Source organism: Ailuropoda melanoleuca, chromosome 7 (assembly GCF_002007445.2).
Source record: "Ailuropoda melanoleuca isolate Jingjing chromosome 7, ASM200744v2, whole genome shotgun sequence".
Taxonomy (NCBI): Eukaryota; Metazoa; Chordata; class Mammalia; order Carnivora; family Ursidae; genus Ailuropoda; species Ailuropoda melanoleuca.
In genome coordinates, this window is record NC_048224.1 from 77,464,391 (window position 1) to 77,478,494 (window position 14,104).

Genomic DNA, 14,104 nt, shown 5'->3' on the forward strand with positions numbered 1-14,104 from the left:
TAATGAACGAAGTTTTAAAGGCTAAATTTATACAACATTTTGGACATATGCAATTTCATATTTAATTGTGGCAAAAAACCCAATCAGTTTCAGATACGAATCAGGAGAAAGTGGTTTCATGTCATTTAATTAGTTGTTAAAAAAAACAAAAAAAGCAACTCATGGGGATTTGAATTCCAAGCTCTAAAAACCTAGTGTTAAATTAAATGCCTAATGACCTGTCACAATTCTGTCAGCCGAGCTGACAAGTCCTGAACAGGCATTTGCTTCATCCATGACACAGAAGCAGGTCTGTAAATGTTTGGTCCCTAGTGGGGGGCTGGGCTTCTGTGATCCATGTGGCCTTTGCCTAGCAACAGCAGGTGTGTGCACACATGCCTGGAGCACAGAGAGGCAGAGGCCCAGAAATCAGTCAGTGAGCATGCTCTGGAGAAGAGTGAGAGAGAAAATTAAGCTAGAGGAATGCTGCTTTTTATCACTTTTACAAGTCTCATAGCTATCTGTATCACTCAGTGTAGCCTCGTGTATTCAAATCTTATTGTATGCCTATTATTAGAGCTGCTGTGATATCAGTTCCCGATTCTGAGGTGTAGCAGGACAGCGGTATCAATGCTTAAAATATATTTAAAAATACAAGTCAGAAGAACAAATTCAAATCAAGTATGTATGAGTTACCTCTGACAGCCTATAACGGAAGCATTAGAATATGGACAACCTTAGGGGTTGGGATAAAACTTGCACAGTAAACATTTTTGATGAGAGTGTATGTTTTAATATAAATGGCTCAGAGTACTGATTATACCAATAGACTGTAAGAAGGATAAACTTATCTTTGATATTCAAAAGTGTAATGTGACCCATGAGTCTTGGATGAATATTCACTACAAATCTTAAAATGTTTAATGATGAAGCCAACCCTTTTTGCTGCATCGTATACAACAGAAAGGTGTGTAGCATTTTCCTGTATGCGTTCAGTCTCTCATATTGGGAGTCGATGAGGGGATAAACAAAACAGTGACAATAATAGTAAGATTAATAATAATAGTTAGCTACTCTCATGGGTAAATACGCCAGGAAGTACGCTAGGCTCCGGACTTGCATTGTCTGGAAAAACAAAACAAAATATGAAACAAAAAAACCTTTAGTGGTGCTATAGGCACTGGACTGGAGGAGGTAAGACTAGAGGCAAGGAGTTCAGCTGGAGAAACAACACATGAAAAGAAATAAAAAGCAAAGTCAACATGTGCAATAAAGCTGCCATAACAAGAGAAAACAGCAATTAATTTTGACTTGGGAATAGGTTGAGGGAGGGCTTCCCAGAGACTGTGGTATTTGAGAAGAGATCTGAAAAACATAAATGTTTTCAAAACAGTTCAAAACAGAGAAGAGAGGAAAAGGAGAGGAACATGGTAAATAATATCAAACTGAATTCAAATAAATAAATACATGTTAATTTAGTAAACCAAACTAAGGCAGAAGCATTATCAATTTTATTTATATAAATAAGTCTCAAAGTTTTTTCAGCAGAAAGATCTCAGTAATGGAGGGGAATACTGTCTGCAGTACCTTCTCTCATTTTTCTCCCTAAAAGTACTCTCTTTGCCATTCTTCTAGAATAGTTATTTGACATCCATGAGACAGTGTCTCTATAGTATGAGATATTTTTCCCTCCAAATTACCCATACTTTGACGTGGAATTTATCAGGCACAAGAAAATTATGAAAGGTGTATTTTAAATATCCCAGAGTTGAACAAGAGTGAAAAAGGCAGAAAACACCAGACTAAAAGAAAGCCAATGGTCAATAATAATAATAAAATGATAATAGTTGGTTAACTTCTCTGCCTAGTTCATAGCGAAAGCAAAGCTTTGTGTGGCTGCAGACCAGCCATCAAAATCCACTGGATCTGAGAGGAGAAAGCCATTGTTTGCCAGTGCCATCCCAAGGTTCTGATACAATAGCCGGGAAGCAACATTATCATTGATTTCTCTGTGATTTATTTATTTTTAATTTTTTTTAAAGATTTTATTTATTTATTTGACAGAGATAGAGACAGCCAGAGAGAGAGGGAACACAAGCAGGGGGAGTGGGAGAGGAAGAAGCAGGCTCACAGCAGAGGAGCCTGATGTGGGGCTTGATCCCACAATGCCGGGATCACGCCCTGAGCCGAAGGCAGACGCTTAACCCCTGTGCCCCCCAGGCGCCCCTATTTTTAATTTTTAAAAAAAAAATTAATTTTTTTTTTTTTTTTGGTAGAGAGGGGTAGTGGTGCACCTGCGAGGGTTGGTAGTTTCCAAATAAAAAAATGCATACACAGAATGCTCTTTTTCCTCAATTGCTACCACAAGCACAAAATGGCATCTGACTAGGAATCTCCAAAAGGAGCTTCCCATGTTGATTTCAGTAGCTAAAGAACATGAGTAGTATGCTTTATTCATTGTTATATGAAATTCATACAGTAGACAAGTTCAAATTTAAAGTCATATTGCTTCTTTTCAAATAGAATTTAAATTAAACATTTCTGTCATGATAAACTTATCAATAAAGTGTTTATAGAAAACAAACTTATGAAATAGAGATAAGTCTAGCCCTAGGCAGTTTTTAAAAGACAAACTTCCTTTGTTTCTGCTCGGTTTATTATTTAACTGTTCCTCCCATTGCCCAACACTTTTTTGATGCCCACACCTCTCCTTCTCTCCCGCCACGGGGATCCACTGGTTGGGGTAGGGCTATATCCTCCACGGTTCCCCTGTCCCCAAATCCAGCCCCTAGGTCTCCCTTTCCTGAAAGTAGGTTTGGTTCTTGATTCTACATCAAGGAGTTTTGAATAAATCAAGAAACATAAAACCGTAAGTCTTGAGAGCTTTGAAGATTCTGGAATATTTGAAATCAAACTAAGTTCACCATGCTATGGATGGCATCTGATTAACAGGACTCTCTTCACATTTCTCTCATGTCTCCATGACAAGATAAACAAAAGATAAGAAAGGTAAGAATCGTGGGGTGTTCAAATGTTGATTTTTCTCCTGCCTCTTTAACAACTCCATTAATTAATTTATAAGACAGAACCCAGATTGGTATCAAAGTTTAAAGTTAATTTTGCAAAGCTGTTGACGTACCTTCACAAAACAGAAAATTAAATTGAAAAAGATACATTGTTGACTATGTAGAGATTGTTTTTTTTTCACTTTAATTTGGAGAGCTATAAAGAGATTGAACTGTATGCTTTCACACAAAATAATGTATTTCATTGCTTTCTATTATTATTCAAGATCTAGGCTTCTTTACTGTGGACTAATAACTTCACAATGTGGGCAGCCATGTGTAACAAATTAGGTAAGGTCTTTGCTGTGAAAATATTTCAGCAACGCATCAAGCTCTCCAAATACATGTGCTGATGTAAGTGATTTTAACGGCCATAAACTCTGTATCTGCCAGAATTACACCAGGAACCAAGGGACAAGTTACTTGTTGAAGATATGTCTTCAGTCATGCCTCACCTTTATCTAACACACAGGAGGAGACTCAGTTCCAAGGGGGTGGGTGCTTGGTTCCATTTTTTTTCCCAGTTTCCTTTGACACTATCATTTTGATGAGTAACACTAGAATGGGGTGCTGGCTTCTAGCCCTGGTGAAGGGGACTTTCCCTGCTCTCTTCTCAGAGTGAGACTAAAGAGATTACTCTTTGAAGAAAAAAAAAATAAAGTGGGTTAAGAAAGAAAGGAAAAGGAGACTCTGCACTCTTTAAAATGCAAAAACTAAAAAAAAAAATGTTAATGTTGAAATGCATGGATTCATTATGAAGAAGCTGAGTCATGAAATAAACTCACATGCTCAGCTGAACTAGGCTAGGAGCTCCGGTTAGAGCAGATTTACCACATGTTCACCAGGATGACATCTAGGTGGAGGCAGTGGTGGTTGCAGCAGGCTTTGTAGTTAAGTATTAATAAAAACAATAAAATCCTTCTGTCTGTGCCTATAAAAATTTCCATGATGTTCAATTAATGCAGGCCTTTCTTTTCGGATAATATTACAGAAGTACCAGAATAAGTCTGTAATCAAGTCCCCGCAACATGAATTGTTTTAATATTTGAATTCGTAAGAAGGCTGTTAGTAGGTAATTAACCAAAACACTGCAATTTAATCAGACAAAGAAATATGCAGGGAAACTTCCAGAATTAAGAGATTCTGTAACTTCATTCTGGTGCATTCATATTGAACACCTTCTATCTTTCAGTACTGAAGTATGACTGGTACATATGCCAGATATGTTCCTGACACTCATACCCAGAGAAGAGTGAAATGTAACAACACAATGCAAAATAGAATGTGTGGAAGGAGGGCATTTATCCCAGAGACTGTATGGGGCGGGGGATTGCTTCATGGAATCTCCCTGTCAGAGGGGAGACCTGAGATGAGTTTGAAAGAGTGAGTGGGACTTAGTGTGAAGATTAATAAGAAGGCATTCCAAAAACATAGGAAATGGACCAAAGACAAACCACAAACACTTTTAAACTAAAACTGAGAAAACTTGTGGTAAAAAGACACAAGGCAAGACATTTATGCTAACGCAGAGTTTCATTTAAGACACATGATCTTACTAGAAAATCTTACATCAAATATTCCGAAGTCAATAACTTCTGAATAATTTAGGAATATGTTTCATAAAACATGACCTATGATTTCAAAGAATTTATACAGGTAAAACCTTATTCTTGATTTAATAATGCTATTAGTCATCCAGTGTTACTTTGCTTTGGAAAAACTGCTCAACTCAAGGGAAATGTGCTCTTCAATACTGAATGAAAGATACTCTAGAACAACTCTGTAAGAATTTTAATTTTTTTCTCCATTATCATTTCAAAAGATAAAACGAAAAAATGCAAATGCAGTGTCTTTTTAAAAAATGTATCTTTTAAAAGATATTACTAATTCTTTTTTTCTTGCTGCATGTTATGTGTTTTTAGCCATCCTTCATCCTGTTGCATCATTAAGGATGATCAGCTTTCAGTTCCACAACTTCATATTCACAAAAGGTACAAGCATCTTGAAAGAAGTCTTACAAATGATCAAACACTTTCTATAGCTTTGCTTCTGACACTTCTAAGGACTCAATTTGTGGCTTTTTGTTGAATAGGCTTTGAAGTTAAGCATGCTTTGTATATTCCTGAAATATACAAAAGAACCTAAGCAACAACAACAACAAAAAAATACTTAGCAGGAATGAACATTTTTAGTGGTTCAGAAACAAAACTGAGAACCACATAGATTTAACATTTTATTGTCTCCCTATAATAGACTATAAGCTCTAGGGCAGACCCACAGCACCATGGAGTCCTTAGTGCCCTGAGCATCTCCTGGCATGGGCTTGGTAAAATACATGTTCAAAGAGTTAATGAATGAAGAAATGAATGAATGAACAGAATGTGTAAAAATGATTTTTGGGTAAAAATATACTCATCTGTTAATATGTAAGAAATTCGTACTAAAATTTTTTGCCTTGGACAACCTTTTAACAAGAATTTAGCAGCTTCATTTGATTAAATGTCACTGTGGTATTCCATTTAGAGTATGGTAAAAGACTCAATAAACATTTTGTTCCAGTGCTTTCATAAAAATCACTGTGGCCAAAGACAAAGTTAAATCAGTTATGATATCAGGACCAAAATTAAGGTAGGCATTAAATAGAGCTAGGTTGGTTCACTAACTGCAGAGTGAACAAAAATGCAACAGGTGAGCACAGCCGTTGCTGCTATTGTGTTCTCTTTCATTTTGTGGATTTCACATCCTGGGAATTTCATCTCCATCACCATCCACAGGATAACATCAAAACTGAACAGATATATCACAGGAGAAGGCCTTTGTAATTACAGTGTTAATCCCTTAAATCTCTCTCCCCACAGAAATCTAAAGAAAGAAAAGCAGAATACTGGGTTAATATTAGATACTTGAGAAGAACTAGCTCAAATTCTGAGGCCACATCAACATCTTACCTTATATTACCTGTTGTTCTTCTTCCTTTTTTTTTTTTTTTTTTTTTTAGATTTTTTATTTTTAAGTAATCTGTACACCCAACATGGGGTTCGAACTCACAACCTGAGGTCGAGTCACATGCTCCACGGATCGAGCCAGCCACGTGCCCCTCATTTTATCAGTTCTAATACATGCTATTACTTTTAGATGTCATATTTAGTACATAAAAATCTCCAATCAAGTGAAGTTTTTCATCAATTTCTTGGAGTTGTATATTAAAATTATTCTAGTTAAAATATCAGGTCCCTGAGCCCTAAACACAAGAACCCTAAAAAAAAAAATGATTTGATACTGTTGACATGGTTCAAACTAGCATGTGTGATTTTAGGAATCAGAGGGAATGCACATAAGGAGCTGCTTCCTTCCTTGTTAGGGGAAAAGATCATTTCAACTAGTTTCAGACTCCCGTGACAACTGGCCAAAGGACTACAGGAAAAACTTGAGGGAGTAAATTCAGTTATCTTGAACCTTAAATATTTAGTAAGTAGTAACAGACAAAGCAGCCAAGGCTAATGTGGAATAATCAGGGCTGACTTCAAAAAAATTGAATACATTTTTTATTCAGAAGTCTTTTTTCTTTTTCATCTTACATTATATAGTTTTCTCCAACTGATTTTCTAGAATAGATAATTACTGTAATTCAAGAGTGAACACAGAACCAATATTTTTCTGAAGATGGAAGCAGAGATTTTTGAGAACTCACTTAGCAATGGAAACAAAAACAATTATGCTAGGTGACAAGTATGACAGATCTGAGCTTTCTTTTCTTAATACTCAAATCCATGGAAATTTCATGAGAAATTTCTAATTCTTCTGCAACTGATTTCTTTAAGTTCTTATTCCTGACCAATCAAGAAGAGACTAAGCCAGACCTGAGAGAAGTTTCAGTACTTTCATCTGCTGTTGGACTAGGAGCTTTTCCTCTATTAATAATTTCTATTAATGTCTTTTATAACATAAGGACTTATAATTTACCAAGGGCCTTCACACACATCCACACATTTTATACTTCCTACAAATCGTTGAGGAATATATTTTATATGTATAAATGAATATATATAATAAAATATTATGAATATTAGATGCATTAAGCAGATGAGAAAACCAAATCTCAAAAGAGATCTGAAAAGTTACAAGGCCCTCTAAAGTAGCAAGAGTTATAAATGGCAGAACCAGAACTTTCAGTGTGGAGATTCTAAAATTCATCAGTTTTTCCCATTATACCACAGTAAATGTGTACATTTTGACGCAATGGCCAAATGCCATCGCCAGTTTTTACGCCATTTCTTACCATTCTTCAGTGTGTTTCGTAATTACTAATCTGGCAAAGAATACATATCATCCACTTACAGTTAAGTAGAAAAAGCTCTAAAAGCCAAACTTAATTTTAATTGAGTACCTGCTGACGTCACTGTGATTAAGTCCTACCGCATTTTGATAAAAAGGTCTGGCAACACTCACCTCCTTTTGACGATACTTTATGGCCAGTTTGAGTCTCGCGAGATCATTTCCGCTCTGTTCCTCTATGAGACTACTGTCATCTCTGTAATTAAGAATGATTTCCAGTTCTCTGGAACTCCTTGTCTGATCCAGTAGGTCCTTAGCAAACTGTTTGCACTGTCGGGACAGCTCCTCGTACTCCGACTTGAACTCATTTTCCACTTTACTCAGCTCCTGCAGCTCCCAACTTAGCTGAAAGGCTGTGAGGAAAGGGTCTTCACTGGACAGTGCGATGAGAGAGGGGCTGGCCAAGGCCTTGTAGATGTTAAGTCTGGAGCGTGAGTGCCGGAGGCTGTCCACGTCTGAGCTGGAGACGCATTCCACACAGTTACAGCGGACCTCGTGGGGTCTGGGCACCGAGACTCCTTTCTGAACTAGAAGCTTGATTATCTCATAATTATTTGTATGCGCTGCCAAAATGATTGGTGTAATGTCTGGAGTGAATTCAGAGAACTGCTTATCAAGGAGTATGGGAGGCACCTAGAAAAAAGAAGAAAGCAGAGGTGATGAATATTTATTCATTTGTTCAAGCCTGTGAATTTCAAACAGCATGCTATAGCAACGCTGAACGAAGTTCGTAAATCTTTTGCCGGGCTTTTTTGCAGGAGAGAGATGGCTTTTTTTTTTTTCCCTTAATTCTGCTAAAGACAAAAGAAAATTAGTGAAAAAAAATAACTTTCCAATATAATGACACATTATTCTTATTATATTTGTTTAATCTGACTTTTGACATTTTATGAAATCTTAAAATAAGTAGCTATGGGAAGTCTTTACTTGATAAAAGACTTTCTTGCTCCCAACTTATTCTCTGACTGTCAATCTCTGCTTTTCTTCCCGGGAGGTGTGGACTCCCTAAATAATCAAGAAATACACTGAATAATAGTTAATGATTTGTTTTAAACCCAAGCTTTTCCTCTGCAATAGAAGTTTTTCAGTTCTTCAATTGCTTTGTTTGTATGTTTGTTTGTTGTTTTATCTTCTGCATTCCTAAAACCAAACCAATGATCAAAGATGCGGCAGCAGAAGGTAAGAAGGCTTGCCTCATGCCTCATCTATCACTTTCTGATATATTTTCCAGATAACCATAAGTGCATCACCATTTTATCAGAAATAAACAAATGCTTCCCAATGAATCAGGTCACCGGTGTGTTTATGCATTTCCTTTGGGTTTTACTTTAGGAATGGTAATAATGAAAATCCTATAATAGGCACTATTTAGTCAGCATCTGTTAGGTACATTAACTCACTATTATTCACATTTGATAGATGTGATCCTTCCGTGCATAAGTGCAAGACCTACTATGTGAACCCGGGTCCACCTGACCCCCGAGCCTGTGTGTATTCTACCACACCATACGGCTTTACAATTTTTGGTTTAATAGTTCTTCCTGCTGGCATAAAGCAGCATCTATGAAAATAAATGCTGTATAAGGATAAGTTAAAAAAGCATGGCAGAAAAAATAACAACCCATGTACTGTATAAAATATACTGTAACATATAAAGGAAACCATAGAAGGATCAAAAGCAAAACAACTATGTGGAGAAAAACAAAACTTCTATGAAACTTTAATTATACTACTTTTAAGTAGAGGTATAATCTTTATATGAGAATAATTAAGCCTGTGTGCTTCTAATTTATTTGGCCATTTAGAAGATCTGTTTTATAAGAAACACTCTACACAGAATAACGAGATGTAGTTATATGTTTAAAGGTTATTTAAAATATATGCAATCAGTTGATAAAGATAGTACCTACTAATTATAAAATTAGGAACAGCACTGTTGAGGTAGCACTATATGTTCCAGCAGGGTCACTCCATTCTTCGTTGCTTTTTTTTTTTTTTTAAGATTTTATTTATTTATTTGACACAGAGCGAGAGAGACAGGCAGCGAGAGAGGGAACACAATAGGGGGAGTGAGAGAGGAAGAAGCAGGCTCCCAGCGGAGAAGCCTGATGTGGGGCTTGATCCCAGAACACTGGTATCATGCCCTGAGCCGAAGGCAGACACTGAACGACTGCACCACCCAGGCACCCGCATACTTCATTGCTTTTTAAGTAAATAGCTTTCATTCTCAATTTAACTATGTATTTATTACAAAAAGAAAAATGTCATTAATTAAAACTAAAAGAGAAGTAATTTTTATACTTCAAGTTTTTTCTACGGCAAACATGAGGAAAAACAAAAAGTAAAGAAGTAAATAAGTTCGTATGTTAAATGCATATTTAAGTGATAGAAGCAATATGAAGGGGCTTTCTGGATTCACTAGAATTTCATTCTAGATTTCCAGAGTTTTTAAAAGCTATCAATAATTTTACCTTTATTAACCATAAAATGCAACGTTGGAGAATATTTGAGCAAAATTTTATGAAAACATAAGTATAATATGACCATATTAAAAAACATTCATATTTCAGAAGAATGCCAGTGTTACAGAGAGAGATGGCATAATAACTGATAAAATCTGTAAGAATATACCAAGAATAAATATTCTGTTTACAAGTTTTAATATTCAATAACTCATTGTGAGTTTTTAATTTTTAAATATATAGACATCTTTAATTTTATCTTTTATAAAAGGAATTTACTTTAGAAAATAATTTTTGAATGAAACTTTTTTTTTAAGGTTTTATTTATTTGACACAGAGAGAGTGCAGAAGCAGGGGGAGCAACAGGTAGGAGAGGGAGAAGCATGTTCCCTGCTGAGCAGGGAACCCAATGCGGGGCTCGATCCCAGGATCCCGGGATTATGACCTGAGCCAAAGGCAAACATTTAACCAACTGAGCCACCCAGGCACCCTTGAATGAAGCTGTTTTATAAGACTACCAATACAGTAATAGTTTATTGGTCAATAAATATTTTAAAAATTACATAATTTTTAACTATCTTAGAGTTTCCTCTTACTCTAAAATGTGTTCTAAATTCAACAATACATTATATGTTGTCTTTACCATTAATTGCTTGATGCCCAGCTGGTCAGGGACCACTAGACACTGGGAACTGTTTGGCCTTAGGTGTCCTTCATGCAGGAATCCGCGGGATCTCTGACCAGCCAGCCAGGCAGGCACACGTCAGTGTTTATATGTGTCCTACAGACAGGCTCTGGGATTTCTCCCATTCCATTAAGAAAAATAGTAGTAAAACAAAAACGCTTTAAAAAAATTGCCTGTTATTGAGCACTAATTACATGCCCGTACCAATGATTACATTGTGTTTGAAAACTGGGGGTTATCTTACTCTATTAACACTCCTACATTTACTAGCTTGTATTCCTCTATATTTAAAACTATGCCCTCTTCTCCTTTTTATTACTGAGTATTCCTAGGGACCATGAATTCTTCCTTTATTTTATTTAATATATGGTGATTAATTGCAGTAATCATTCACTTTGAACTTATTGAGGTATAACATACATTCATTAAAATGCACAGCTGTTAATGTGATGCTTGATGTATTTTTAAAATGTGTATGCACCTGTGCAACACAGCACAGGTAATAATCCAGAAGAGGGGCTGCACCTCAGGAACCTTCCTCTTGTCACCTCCCAACTGTTACATTTTGTAATCACAAACCTAAACGCTATCGCCAGAAATCACTTTCACACACTTGTTTACTTCATATAAATGAACCATGAAGTATGTACTTTTTACGTCTAGCTTTCTTTGGGCAATAGTATCTCTTTGAAATACATTAATATTGTTAGTAGCAATCTTTCTTGTAATTTTGCTTCTACATAATATTTTGATCAATGAATATAGCACAATTTATTTAATATTCTCTTGTTGATAACATTTGTGTGATTTCCAGTTACCATTTGTGGCTAAGAATATTGCTCCTATACACATTTTTACCCATGTCTGCTAATACAAATCTAAGAATACAATTTCTGGGTCAAATAGGTTTCTTAAGCAGTTACAGCAATTTTCATGTCTATCACAATTTATACTTGGTATTGCCAATTATCTACCTATCAGTCTATGTATCTTCGTATTTGTTTATGTCATTATGTCAAGAAATCATTTTTAATTTTTAATTTATTATTTATTATCAAGGATGGGTGTTGAATTTGCTTAAGGCCTTTTCCATTTCTATGGAGATAATTATATAAGTGTTCCCCTTACTCCTAAAAATGTAGCAAATTAAATTAATGAATTTCTTAATATTGAAACACTCTGGCTTTCCTGAAATAAATTCCATTTGGTCAAATGTGTAATATTTTTAGTATGACTAATATTTTTATTTAGATTTTTTGTACCAATGTTCATAAGAGAGATTGATTTATAATCTTTACTATGTTGTCTTCACCAAATTTTGGTATGAATACTGTGCTTGCTTCTCCCTTTGGAATATAGGGAGATGTGCCATTCAGGTCTGTCTTCACGAGAGCATTTACTGCCTACCTGTAAGACTGTACTGCATTAACAGCCTCCAGCTGTCCACCTCTTCAGGTTCTTCCTCGATTTTGGAGCCCAGGACAATGACTAAACAAGTAGGCTAGACAAGGGCCTAGCTATTTCCACCCAGCATGGGACACCTCTAGTAGATAATTTTCCTCTGAGTTCCCCTTACACTGGCTTCCCCTTCATAATCCTGCTTCCTTTCCTTTTACTTTCAAAATGTGATTTTCCAATAAATCTTTTACAATCATCTCATTTTATCTGCCTCTTGGGGAGCCTGGGTGGCTTAGTTGCTTAAATGTCTGCCTTTGGCTCAGGTCATGATCCTGGGGCTCTCATGATCCTGGGGTCTTGGTATCTATCCTCACATTGGGATCCCTGCTCAGCAGAGTGTCTGCTTCTCCCTCTCCCTCTCTTCTGCCCCCCTGCTCATGTTCTCTCTCTCTCTCTCTCTCAAATAAATGAATAAAAAAAAATCTTTATCCCGTTTCTTGAAAAATCCAAAATGTGACTGATCCATTTTCCATACTGTGGGGGAAAAAAATAAGTAGCACTGAAATTATTTGATCTTTGAAAGTTCAAAATTCTCCTGTGAAACCCATAAGCGCCTGCTATTCTTTGATGGGATAGTTATTCAGTAAATTTTCTTATTTATTGCATAATAATTAGCTTGGCTTTTCTATCAATAATGGGGTCAGTTAGTATAAACTGCATTTTTCTGGGAAGTTATTCAGTTCATCTGGATTTTTCTAGACAAGATAGTTTTAAATATGCAAGGATTCAGGAAATGCTATGCTCACAATGTCCCTCCTGAGGAATCTACCGTGGGACAAGATGATGGGGAACTGAGGGAAGGGCAAATGGCGGGGGTTAAATGTATGTAATAGTTAATCAAAGATCAATATAAAGTTATGAAAATGTAAATTTTTAAATGTTCTGGAAAGGAAAAAAAGAACGAGAGAGAGATTGAGAGGAAGGAAGGTGTGGAGCAAAAAGCTCTCTACTTAACCAGCTAATAGAACAGAAGCCTTGGTAAAGCAAAAGGGGGACATGAAGGTTTTATAAAAGGTATTAATATAAAATACAAATGAGAAAATACAGGTCTTGAGTACCTTCAATTCTTCCCCTCCACTATTGCAAAGATAAATTTTCCAAAATATTAATCTTTCAGACAGTTCCCTTTCTTAAAATACTGCTATGGCTTATAACTACTTTGATTTAATAATTCACTCATACATCAATCAACAAATATTTATTGACTCTGTTGTCTACATTGGACTCTGAGAAATTAAGAAAAATGAAGCTGAAACGGTCCACATCCTCAAACAGATGATTGCCATATTTGACACATTCACAGATCTCTCAACAAACTGAATCAAATGTTTACTAACTTACTATAAATCCAACACCATAATAAGTACCATGTGAAATACTCAGAAAAATAGTAAACAAATGTTTGCAATGTCCCATCAGATGCTCACCAAGTTTTGATTGTTTCGAAAATTTTCCAAGTACCCACCAAAATCTCAGGGTAATGTTTCTGCTTTATATTCTTTATATTGGACCAGCAGAGTTAAAATAAACTATGAACTGTAAAACCATGTTGTAGACGTAAGAATTATTTGGCAACTTTTACTCAGTATTAACAAGAATTTAGTACTCTGCAACATTTTACTTTCCTTAACATGTAGCAAATACATCGGGAACAGAGAAGTGCAGATTTAAATGGTTCTTTTAGAAATGTTGGAATATTTGGGCTGATAGTCATTTTTCTACTTAGCAAAGTGCCTAACGGTATGTGTTTCATACTATGATACTAGTTGTAAGTGGTTGCCATTTCATGGGTGACGTCATGGAATCAGATTTCTGAGCTTTCCAATGGGTAACTGAAACCAGCTCTGATGGCAAAGGAACCAATCGCAGCCAATCACAGAAGGTGAGAGACAATGAAAGGTAAAACAGGCCCCACAGTTTTTTGCTCTTGCGGCTCAGACATTTATCAGTTGATTCAACTTTGCTATCTATTAAATACTCAGAAATTTTTACAAGTCTGAAATATAAGGCATTGGATCTCGGAAACCTTTAGAAAATCCAGAAAATGAGCTTGCTCTCCCTTTTGCATACTTCATTTCCAAACCAGTCTATTTTCTGTCCCAATATCTTTTCTTTGCTTT

At 35.9% G+C, this 14,104-nt stretch overlaps 1 protein-coding gene across 2 annotated transcripts in view; it reads right to left on the reverse strand.

The window, feature by feature from the left end:
• TRPC4 (transient receptor potential cation channel subfamily C member 4) overlaps positions 1-14,104 on the reverse strand; it is a 203,077-nt gene that overhangs the window by 100,531 nt on the left and 88,442 nt on the right. For both annotated transcript variants that reach the window (XM_034665084.1, XM_034665085.1), the window contains exon 3: positions 7,494-8,012. In XM_034665084.1, the coding sequence (XP_034520975.1) occupies positions 7,494-8,012 (519 nt within the window). The remainder of the gene's footprint in view (positions 1-7,493; positions 8,013-14,104) is intronic.